The sequence below is a fragment of the Moschus berezovskii genome, chromosome 28 (assembly GCF_049115385.1).
Source record: "Moschus berezovskii isolate FMDL1 chromosome 28, NW_MosBer_1.0, whole genome shotgun sequence".
NCBI classification, from domain to species: domain Eukaryota; kingdom Metazoa; phylum Chordata; class Mammalia; order Artiodactyla; family Moschidae; genus Moschus; species Moschus berezovskii.
The window spans coordinates 30,237,764-30,250,148 of record NC_142487.1 but is presented as its reverse complement, the minus strand read 5'-3'; the positions used below and the strand labels follow the sequence as shown (position 1 = coordinate 30,250,148).

The 12,385-nt window shown below is 45.8% G+C and overlaps 1 protein-coding gene across 1 annotated transcript; it reads right to left on the bottom strand.

Moving 5' to 3' along the window:
- Nucleotides 1–385: 385 nt before the first annotated feature.
- SERPINB13 (serpin family B member 13) lies at nt 386–11,866 on the bottom strand. The gene is made up of 7 exons (XM_055416837.2): nt 11,832–11,866; nt 10,320–10,501; nt 7,438–7,566; nt 6,895–7,012; nt 5,262–5,404; nt 4,697–4,852; nt 386–1,558 (listed from the first exon to the last, which is right to left on the bottom strand). The coding sequence occupies exons 2-7, from the start codon at nt 10,482–10,484 to the stop codon at nt 1,178–1,180; spliced, it is 1,092 nt and encodes a 363-aa protein (XP_055272812.2). The 5' UTR covers nt 10,485–10,501; nt 11,832–11,866; the 3' UTR covers nt 386–1,177.
- Between the last annotated feature and the right edge of the window lie 519 nt (nt 11,867–12,385).

Genomic DNA, 12,385 nt, shown 5'->3' with positions numbered 1-12,385 from the left:
TTTCACACATTGGAGAAGGAAATGGCAGCCCACTCCAGTGTTCTTGCCTGGAGAATTCCAGCAACAGGGGAGCCTGGTAGGCTGCCATCTATGGGGTCGCACAGAGTCGGACACGACTGAAGTGACTTAGCAGCAGCTGCAGGCTTAAAATGGTGTATTTTATTTTATGATCACATTTATTTCACAATATCAAAATGCTCATGAAACTGATCTACTATTAGAACAGAGGATGAAAATATGGAAATCCTCTCTGCCTGGTACATTGTTTTATTTTGTTTGGGTTACTGAGTTTTAATTTATGTTTTGTTAGCGTGTTTCTCAATTCTGTTTCCTAGGTTCAGTTTGCCACACCATATGCTAAGAAAGAAAAAAGCAACACATGAACTGAACATAAATTTTTGTTTTCTTTTAGTCCTGTATTATAATCCACCAAAATATTAGAACTGGTGGGAGTCTCAAAATCACTAGTCCAGGGTCTTCACCAAAGAGACTGTTTCTATCCATCAGTGCAAAAAAGTGCAAAGCACTGATTTCTTAGAGGAAATCAGTGGAAGATTATTAAGGAGCCTTGATTTGACCTGCTATCTGCATGTCACAAACAAAACATTTCAGTTGCAGAGAAAATTGTAAATATATACACTATTGCAGTCATTAATCATTGATTTTGATGGTAAGGCTGGAATTCAAGTAAAACAATTTTTAAAGAGCGGGCTATTTCCATCAGCCTATGGTCATGTGAGAGTTGGACTGTGAAGAAAGCTGATCACTGAAGAATCGATGCTTTTGAACTGTGGTGTTGGAGAAGACTCTTGAGAGTCCCTTATACTGCAAGGAGATCCAACCAGTCCATTCTAAAGGAGATCAATCCTGGATGTTCATTGGAGGGACTGATGCTAAAGCTGAAACTGCAATACTTTGGCCACCTCATGCGACGAGCTGACTCACTGGAAAAGACTCTGATGCTGGGAAAGGTTGGGGGCAGGAGGAGAAGGGGACGACGGAGAATGAGATGGCTGGATGGCATCACCGACTCGATGGACATGAGTTTGAGTGAATTCCGGGAGTTGGTGATGCACAGGGAGGCCTGGCGTGCTGTGATCCATGGGGTCGCGGAGAGTCGGACACGACTGAGCGACTGAACTGAACTGATGAACACCCCACCAAGGCAGGGACTGTACTAAGGAGAAGAAAATCGTCCAAAGAAAAGGACGCTGTCGGACTTGTTGTGCCTGATGAAGAAGAGGAAAGGGTGATTGCAATGGAAACGCTCCCAGGCCTGGGCCGGCGTGACGGCGAGGCCCACGGCGGTGGCGGCCGCAGCCTCCGCGCCCGCCTCGGTCACCTCCAGCACCGCCCTGTGCAGCAGCCTCCGGGCGCGCAGCCCGGCGCCCACGGGGCTCCCCGCGAGGCCGGCGGCGCGCAGCCCCGCGGGGGCGGCCTCCAGGTCGTAGGTGCCCGCCGCCCAGAACCGCGGCAAGTGCAAGTCCACCGCCCTCTCCTCCATGCGCCCCGCGCTCGTCCACTCCATTAACTTCTCAGGAGTTATTTCATCTACAATCTGTTACGGAAAACAAGGGGGAAGAATGCTTTGATCATCAGTGCAAATTCAAAGCAGTGCAATACTAATGTATGTCAGTCAGAAATTATTATTAGCTTTAGTAACAAATGAAACCACAAATCATTTCACTCATATATATATATATATATATATATACATGCCAGCCACTTGTCTTATATTTCTATATTTAAATTATCTGTGTATGTATGAAAACTCTATTGCATAAATAAATTTTAAGTCATTTCTTTTTCTATCAATTTAATATACATTATTTCATTTTTTACCATTCCCCTTTAATCTTTGTCTACATATGTATTATATAATTTATATACTATCTTATATAATGAATATTCTAATATAGTTTATATACTACTATATTATAATGAACTTTATAAAATTGTAATGAATGCAATTTATATTATATTAATATATAATACATGTTTATATAGTTGCAATTGCATTGAATATCCACTTTTCTTGTTATAAAGTAAATATATTTTCACAGCACTGCGTATCTCTCCTAAGTATCCTCAAACTGATAGATATTTCCATCAAGCTGATAAATTCCACCTAACATTCATCCTTTCATTCATTTTGCTGCTGCTGCTGCTAAGTCGCTTCAGTCGTGTCCGACTCTGTGCGACCCCATAGGCGGCAGCCCGCCAGGCTCTGCCATCCCTGGGATTTTCCAGGCAAGAACACTGGAGTGGGTTGCCATTTGTATCAAGTGATGGATGCTGTGGATATAGTATTAATAATAAAATTATGATTATTATTATAAATTTCAAGCCGAGCATCCTAGTGTCTGACTCTTTGCAACCCCATAGACTCTAGCCTGCCAAGCTCGTCTGTCCATAGAATTCTCCAGACAGCAATACTGGAGTGGCTTTCCATTTCCTTCTCCAGGGGATCTTTCCTACCCAGGGATTGAACCTATGTCTCCTGTATTACAGGCAGATTCTTTAGCATCTGAGCCACCAGGTATTTAATGAAGATGCTACTGATTTGGCTCAGAGAGTAAATTTTATTCTTGAATTATTTCCCTAAAGTAATTCTCACAATTGGGGTTTTTGAGTCAGATTATGAATACGCTTAAAGCTTGCAGATAAGTGCCTTGTTAGAGAAATAAGTAGTGTGTCAATCTCATAAAGCTTGCATGCTGCTAAGTCACTTCAGTCGTGTCCGACTCTGTGTGACCCCATAGACGGAAGCCCACCAGGCTCCCCCGTCCCTGGGATTCTCCAGGCAAGAACACTGGAGTGGGTTGCCATTTCCTTCTCCAATGTGTGAAAGTGAAAAGTGAAAGTGAAGTCGCTCAGTCGTGTCTGACCCTTAGCGACCCCACGGACTGCAGCCTACCAGGCTCCTCCATCCATGGGATTTTCTAGGCAATAGTACTGGAGTGGCGTGCCATTGCCTTCTCCATAAAGCTTGCATAGATACTGTCGTTTTGCTTTCCCAAAATATTTGCCAACATATAATGCTGCTAACGGAGAAGGCAATGGCACCCCACTCCAGTACTCTTGCCTGGAAAATCCCATGGATGGAGGAGCCTGGTGGGCTGCAGTCCATGGGGCTGCGAAGAGTCGGACATGACTGAAGCAACTTAGCAGCAGCAGCAGTGCTGCTAAACACGTTTCACAGAAGCAGAATAGTATCTAGTATCTTAATAATACAGCATCCATCCATTTACTGAGCACTTTCCAAGAAATGGAACCATTCTAGGCAAGTTTTTTTCATGTTCTAGATCCATTCTAGGAGACACCTTAGAGTTGGTCCAGGATGTACATGTATGTGTGTGTGTGTGTGTGTGTGTGTGTGTGTGTGTGTGTTCTAATCATTACAACACACACATTAGGAACTATGGAACTCATTTTATAAATGAGAAAATATTGAGGTTCAAAGAAATCAAGAAACATCAAAGGGTAGAAAGCTACTAAACAGAAGAATAGGGATTTAAAACAACCTCCCTGTTCTCCAAAATACAGGCTACTCACCACATCAATATTTTAACTACAATGTAGCTTTAGTTTAAGTGTTAGTCACTCAGTTGTGTTTGACTTTTTTCAACCCCATGGACTGTAGCTTGACAGGCTCCTGTGTCCATGGGATTTTCCAGGCAAGAATCCAGGAGCAGGTTGCCATTCCCTTTCCAGGGGACTGTCCCACCAGGAATCAAACCCAGGTCTCCCGCATTACCATCAGATTCTTTACTGTCTGAGCAACCAGTGGGCAGGACCAAACCAAGGGATTTATGAATAAGGGTCCTATGGACTTTTATTATGAGTCAAGGTAGGTTTATTTGGGGTTAAAAAAAAAACACACTGGTGAGTGATGCCGATTATGGGGAGGCTATGGCACATGGGGCACAAGGTGTATTGGAAATCTCTGTACCTGCCTCTAAGTTTTGCTGTAAACATAAAATTGCCCTAAAAAGTCTTTTAAAAAATGAAATGTCTAAAAAAGGAATTCAGAAAATCCAATAGCCTGTGAATAGAATTCAAAATTGCTGTCTACGTGCACAGGTGATTTTCTTCTCTGGGAAAGAGGATCCACAGAGATCAACCACTTTGGAGATTTGGTGGGTGATCTTTAGAACTTCTGCTGCTGCTGCTGCTGCTGCTAAGTCTCTTCGGTCGTGTCCAACTCTGTGCAACCCCATAGAGGGCAGCCCACCAGGCTGCCCCGTCCCTGGGGTTCTCCAGGCAAGAATACTGGAGTGGGTTGCCGTTTCCTTCTCCAATGCATGAAAGTGAAAAGTGAAAGTGAAGTTGCTTAGTCGTGTCCGACTCGTAGCGACCCCATGGACTGCAGCCTACCAAGCTCCTCGGTCCATGGGATTTTCCAGGCAAGAGTACTGGAGTGGGGTGCCATCGCTTTCTCCGTTAGAACTCCTATGTAATCTCTAATGTTCATGTTATCTCATCCCCAAATATTTTAGTATTGGTTCTTCTTGATAAACCTGACACCATTTAATGCTCCTCTTTAGATACTCATCTTTACCTGCTGCAGAGACAGAAATATTTTCTATTTAACCAGCTCCAGATCGCAGCCCTAACTCCAGACTCACCCAGAAACAAGCTCTGGGACAGAGAGCCTCGGAGATGAAAGCAGAACGAGGAAGAGGCCAGGCTTTACCTTCTCCAGACCGTCAATGTCATTGGGCAGCAGCACAAACATGCTGAGGTCATGGTTTCGATATGGAAGGCCCAGAATCCTGGCTGGCACGTCCTCCAGGGTCTTGAAGCTGAAGGGCTGGCGCTGTGTCATCATCAGCACAGACTTGCTTGTGCTCTGCAACAAGTCAGCAGAGCTCACGTGTCAAGGGGTGGAAGGCCACCAAGGGGGCTCCCCCAGTAATTCACTCAACCTCAGACCATGCTAAAGACCAGAGCCTAAGAAATCAGCATTGTTGCTTAGTGGCTAAGTTGTGTCCAACTCTTTGTGACCCTTTGGACTGTAGCCCACCAGGCTCCTCTGTCCATCGGATTTTTCAGGCAAGAAAACTGGAATGGGTTGTCATTTCCTCCTCCAGGGGATCTTCCCGACCCAGGGATCGAACCTACATCTCCTACATTAGCAGGCAGATTCTTTACCACTGAGCCACCTGGGAAGTCATATACCATGTACATTTGCTCAAATATGACTTCAGATTCTACATTTTATCTGTAAGTATATCACGTAAGTTAATTAAAGAACATACCTTATTCAGCCAAAATTCCTCCTTCTTGGTATTTTCTTTCTTAAACTCCCTGTCCCATTGCCCTTTAAAATAAATTACGTTCACCACCACCAGCTTGATGGAGCTGCTTAAAGAGCCGTCTGGAAGCAGGTCCTTGATTTTTTCTGCAAATGAACAGCAACAAGAACAAAATGGGTCCATCTTCAAAATTACAAGTGCCACACATGTCAGATGCGATGAACACAGACTTGACCGGTCGTTCAAAACTCAGCCAGGTCAGCACCTGAAGGCTGAGCCGACAAAGAGTTCGCTGGCAGAAATCATAGGAGGTTCTCACTTTGCCCATCGCCAATTTATCCCACGGGATAAACTGAGGTGTGAGGGCTAAAAGCTCAGGCTCTGGAATCAGATCGCCTCTGCTGGCATCCAGCTTTGCCTCTCATCAGCTGAGGGATCCTGGGTAAGTTACTTAAGCTCTCTGAGCCTCAGTTTCCACACCTGTAAAACAGGAATAAAACCTGCCTCACAGAGCTGCTGAAAGGAGTCAATGATTTCCTATGTAGAGAAACGCATAGAATATTATCCAGCTCATTATAAGTACTGGAAGTTAGCTATTTTTATTTTTAACCCATTCATTATAGCTACCTGAGGTTTAGAGATCTCTTATTTTATTGCAAAGGAGCTGATGTTTTATCTCTGGGTTCAGCCCATTCCACTGAAATTCTGAAGAATACTGCCTTCAACCAACCCTTTGACAGATCCTCTTTTATCCCCCTTTTAAATTTTTCATTTCCTTTGAACTGAGTATGGAGAAAAACTACAATCTGAAATAACAGATGTCTCCCTGATAATTGGAATTATTTTTTTAATGTATTCTCCCTGGTCAGGGAGCTCGATCCCACAGAATGCAGCTAAGAGTTTGCATGCTGCAGTTAAAAGACCTCGCGTGCCACCACTACAGATTCCACAAGCCAAAACTAAGACCAAATCCAAAAATAAATCTCTTTTTAAAATGTATTCTGAAATACTAACACTAAAGTATCAGCACTGCTCAGCAAAATCTTAACATTGCTCTCTGCTATTTCCTGCGAGTTTGGCTCCTACCGGGGCGGGGGAGGCGGGGCTTCGTCGAGTCCCTGCTGCGGACGAGGCTCAAGGCTGCCGCCATCCCTACAGGAGGCCCAGCCACAGACAGCCCAGGCGCGTCTTCAGTGAGCTGATCCTTCTCAATGACAGAGAAAGGAGCCCTCTAACATTTTTACTTGTGGACCCAGACTCAGAAAGAAAGTTGCTCACGGAGAAGTCAAACGTGACCTCACGACAGACATGAGCCAGGAATCAGGAGCCCCAAAGTCACGGTGACCCCCAGCTACGCACAGATAATTCTCCACTACGCGTCTCACGAAGTTGGCTTCGTGTGGTGCCCTGCCCAATTCCCTTGGCTCTCTCCACATCTGTTGAGGCCATTCCACGGTCTGCAGTGGATTCCCCCACTCCTTGGCTCCAATGCCGCCCCTCCAACCTGAAACACCCATCTCAGGTCCCCTCCCAAAGCGTGTGCACCCTTATACCCTATGCAGCGTCCAGCACAGGGCTTCACTCACAGCAGGTACTCAGAAGTGTTTTTATGATGAACGATTCATCCATACACTACCATTTGTTTGGCTTTCAACCCAGGAATTAATCTTCTTTCGACTTTCATCTGCTGCATTTACAAAATCAACAGGTTCCAGAGAAGCATGGTAATGTTTTTCAACATAATCTAAGTATTTCTTTAGGAGAAACAGGGAAGAAATAGAAATAGCTTTAAAATTCAGTTTATCCATTGCCATCATTTCTAAATAAATTTATCTGTACATGAAGATGACTAACATTGTAAGAAGAGATCTTTTTAGGGCCTGGATGAATCACTTTGAGTACTTCCATGCATATTTTTGTGCAGGTTCAATAAGGTTAAGGCAAAAATCAGATTGTCAAGATGAAAAAGAAGCTCCCAAAGGTCTGGGTATCTGGAGAACAGGTTGGGAGGCGGGTGGGGTGGAGGGTGAGAGGGAGAGGTGGGAGGGACACCCCCAGTGATGTGGGCTGAGTCAGGCACTCTAATTAGGCAGCTTGCCTCAAAGATCCCAGTCTTAACAGAGTCATTTGTCCGTTCCTGAGTACCACTCACAGATGTTGTGAACTCAGCAAAACTCACTTGAAGGAAGAGGTATGTCTTTTCTCCAAACAGCCGGTTGGCTATTTTCAGTTCATAATCATCATTGGGTTTGCTTATCTCACTCAAAACCCTTTGGAACTGGTGATGTATCTCTTCTGTCTTCTCTAACTTCAAAATCAAAACAAAAACTCAGTGAGTTATCTTGGCAAAAGTAAACCTAGATTCACCACCCTCCCCACACCAAGAAGACACGGACACCGTGGGGACCATCCATGAGCTTGGTGTAGGTTCTGGATGCCATCTTCCCCCACTGGAAACACCAACTTAACAACGATACAAAGACCAAATGCCTTTGGAAGAAACCCAGAAACCAGCACAGTGATTCCTGTAGCCCAGAGAAGCATGACACCCAGTAGGAAACTGCATCAAAGTCCAGTAGGAAAATTCATGACGTTCACACACCAGTTTCTCCCCGCCACACCTCATGGTGTGATTGGGGGAAAACTCTCAACCCTAACTCCCTGAGAAGAGAAACAAGAGTGGAATGTGTGTCCAACACTCTGACTTCTCAGAGGCTGCCTGAGGGACTGGTTTCTGTCTTGCCTGAATCTAAGCGTCAAGAGAAACAGGCACCAGATTGGTCCTTGAGCACAAAGGCCATTGGCATACACCAGAGTCTGCAGCACTACAGACAGACACCAGGGGGCGATCCTGAGTAGAAACTAGCAAAGCAGCGAGGTCATTACTGCACTTCTGCCGTGGGTCAGCAGTAAAGAACACGCCTGCCAATGCAAGAGACAAAAGAGACTCGGTTCAATCAGTGGGTCAGGAAGATTCCTGGAGGAGGGCATGGCAACCCACTCCATTATTCTTGCCTGCAGAATCCCATGGACAGAATCCCATATGTGAAAAGCCCACAGATAACATCACACTCAATGGTGAAAGATTAAAAGCTTTCCACCTAGGAGTGGGCATCTGTCACCCAGGGTGTACGTTTTTCTAGTTTGCACAAAGATTCTGCATGGGACCACACTTGGGAGAGAAAGTGCCTGAAAACAGCTGTGAGCACTGATAGACTGACTGGACAACGGAGCAGCTGTTGGACCCAACTGTGTTGTACATACTCCAGAAGGAGGCCTGACTCCTCATATATGCAACTGAGCCATGCAGACAACCTGGCCATGCGGGATCGTGAAATGAATGGCTCAAATGAATGAGGGGCTTGAGCCACGATTTTATGAGGGCCTGGGAAAAGGGCTGTGAAATCGGTCATGGCAGACGTGACCTCCGGGGGAGCTCTATTCACCTCTGAATGCCAGCCCTGACCTACGGACTCTTTACCATGTTTGTACAGACTGTCCTGTGAGTGAGAAATACTATAACCCTACAGCTGGAAGAGATCTCAAAAAGTCACTGGTCCTGTGCTAATATTTTTTTAAATAAAATATCAACAGAGTAGGAAAAGGTCCTTAAAATAAAAATGGAATGTGATAAAAGTGTTAGTCACTCAGTCGTGTCTGACTCTGCGATCCCATGTAGCCTGCCAGGCTCCTCTGTCCATCGAATTCTCCAGGCAGAAATATGGAGTGTGTAGCCATTTCCTTCTCCAGGGGATCTTCGCCATCCAGAGATTGAACCCAAGTCTCTGCATTGGCAGGTGGGTTCTTTACCAGGGAGCCACCGGGGAAGCCCATGTCTCCCCACCTCTTTTTCTTCAGCTTTGATTCTTGAGCTTTCTGTGTCTTTTTCAGAGAAAGGCACCTAGGGGAAAAAAAAAAAGTACTACGGCGGTGGTGAGACCAGAGAAAATCTCACAGGGATCCAGTCAGGGTAAAATGGATGTCTGTTAAACAGACTGCCATGGTACACAAGGAACAGTCCTGTCCCTGCAAAATCATGAAAAGGTCTGGGCTGTGCACTGATCTCACCTCTGCCGATTAGTCCTTTCATTCATCCGTCCTTGATGTATCATTCACACCATGTGGGGATCATGTCATTTCCCCCAGAAAGCTCTGTCCTTCTTGCTCTACCTTTAATTATGAGCTTAATGGCTTTGCCACTTGATGGCAAATAGATGAGGAAACAGTGTCAGACTTTATTTCTGGGAGTTCCAAAATCACTGCAGATGGTGGCTGCAGCCATGAAATTAAAAGACGCTTACTCCTTGGAAGGAAAGTTATGACCAACCTAGATAGCATATTAAAAAGCAGAGACGTTACTTTGCCAGCAAAGGTCCGTCTAGTCAAGGCTATGGTTTTTCCAGTGGTCATGTATGGATGTGAGAGTTGGACTATAAAGAAAGCTGAGCACTGAAGAGTTGATGCTTTTGAACTGTGGTGTTGGAGAAGACTCTTGAGAGTCCCTTGGACTGCAAGCAGATCCAACCAGTCCATCCTAAAAGAAATCAGTCCTGAATATTCATTTGAAGGATTGATGCTGAAATTGAAACTCCAATACATTAGTCACCTGATGCAAAGAACTGACTCATTGGAAAAGACCCTGATGCTGGGAAAGATTGAGGGCAAGAGGAGAAGGGGACGACAGAGGATGAGATGGTTGGATGGCATCACCAACTCAATGGACATGGGTTTGGGTGGACTCCGGGAGTTGGTGATGGACAGGGAGGCCTGGTGTGCTGCAGTCCATGGTGTCGCAAAGAGTCAGACACGACTTAGTGACTGAACTGAACTGAATTGCTTTGGACAAGGACACTTGCCCAAAGGATTCTCAACCATTTGGGAGCAGAAGGTATGATGGTATTGGGAGCGGGGAAAGGACTTTGCTGATAGACCTGAAATCGCTCCATTCAGATGCTTTCTGTCTCCTGGCCCCAGATCAGGGAAGGCAGGTTTCCGAGGTAATACCAGAAAGCTGCCCCAGAGACAAGCCTGTGGCTGGAAAGCAAGGGAAACCCACGCTACCTCCTGCTTCCGGGTGGCAGTGGCTCCTTGGGTCACCGGGGGCAGCATTCCGATGGTGGTTGAGATGCCCGCAGGGGAAAACAAGACATTGCCCTCATCCGTTTGACTCAGGTCTTTGAAAAGATCCAACCCAAACCAAGCGCTTGTTGGGACCAGCGAGTCCATGATGATTCCAGCAGGACCTGGAACAACAGCAACCAGAACCCGGTGGGCACGGTCCACTCAGCTGCAGGGCTTTGTGTCAGGGCACCCTCTCCCGCTTCACTTCGGGCACTGAGCCAGGATGTAGGGAGTTTCACCCTCGCAGCAAAAGGTCACTTCCCAGCCCTGCCCTTGACAGGACATGACCAGCCCTGCCCTTGACTGTCGTGAATCGCAGGGCGTCACCGTGCGCTTTGCGTTCCCGTGTCCCAGGGAGCAGGGTGAATCCCCGAGAGGCTCTGCTGTCTCCTTCTGTCGGAACCGCCCGCACCAGCACCTGCCTGCCCACCGCCCCTCCCGGGCTGGCCCAGCCTGGCCCTCCCATGTCGGGCGTGTCCCACTGCTGAGAACAAGGCCAGGGGCTGTAGGAAGGGTTGGCCTCAAGTCCAAGCAGAGTTCTCGGATCCAGCCTCAACAAGAGCAAAATGGCCTTCTCTGACACTCTGTTTTCTCAGTTGCTTCAAATCCAGCACAAAGTGGCCAGATACACAAGCGCTCTTAAACCCCAGCCCCTAGCTGCATGCCAACCTGACCCTAAGCTGAACGTTCCTTAAAGGGCAATGATGTATCTCTGGTCATGGATTGTTAACTGGGCGCAAAAGAGCTTTTTTTTTTTTATAGTTTTCTATATTGTTTCAAGCTTATGCAGTGAGTTCATATTACTTTTGCTTATCTCACAAAAGTTAAACAGCGACTAACATTTACCAAAAATAACTAGAACATGTTTTGTATTTTCTTCTTCACCAGCTAAATCTGCCTGTGATACAGAAGACCTGGGTTTGATCCTGGGATTGGGAAGATCCCCTGGTGAAGGTAATGGCTACCCAGTCCAGTATTGTTTTCTGGAGAATTCCATGGACAGAGGAGCCTGGCCAGCTACAATCCATAGGGTTGAAAAGAGTCAGACACGACTGAGCAACAAAAGCTTTCACTTCCACCAGCCAAATTACAGCTAGTTAATAAAGAAAAATCTTAAAAATGAGATTAAAGCCAACCAAAAGCCTACTCTGGGGGATTTTTGCTCTCAAGGGTCCATCCCTGCAAAGACATCTTGCATCTATTGTTTAAACTTCCATCTCAATCCCATGCTTCCTTGCAAGGATTTCTTGCAGGTTAACTCAAAAATAAAATGAATTAACTTACTGTCAGACAAGATAACATTGTCACAGCTGGGTAAACACTGAATTAAATGAAGCCACCCCAAGGCAAGTTAGGTCCTTGGGATTAATACAAGAAAGGTACTTCTTTCAAACTAACAAACATGGGACTCTCATAGCACAGAAACCTTAAGTTGGTATAGAAGGAGCTTACCTGGTTTCTGGAAAGACAGCAGTGACAGGGCAAGGAACCAGGAAGCATGTGCGAAATGGGTAGTTGAAGCCTTTAATTTATAGCTCTCTCTGCCTCTCCCTAGTCATCATGGCTTGCATTTCCCGTGAAACAAGCTTTGGTTTCTCAATGGCTATTCCCCTAATAAAATTAGCATGCAAGGGTTACAACAAAGGATTGAATTTTCTGTTTCTTTCCTTCATGATCGCGAAGTTCTGCGCTTGAAGTTGTCAGAAACTGTGTTGTGAATAATACGCGCCTCGACATAGAGGAACAGAGTTTCAATTCTCGCTCCTCCAGAGTCTCTCAGACATTCTTTCAGGGGCCCAGGCATAAAGAGATCCAAATTAACCAGATGACAAAATAAGACTAAAAGCAGGAATACACCCCGGGATGAAAGGGACTGGAATGACCAAGAGAAATGAATTACGTCCCATGCTGGGGGTGGGGACAGACAGTGATAAGAGCGTCTTCCTCCCTAATGATATAGGGGAGCCTCTGAAAAGAACCAGTCAGACCACTGGTTTTCCACCCTG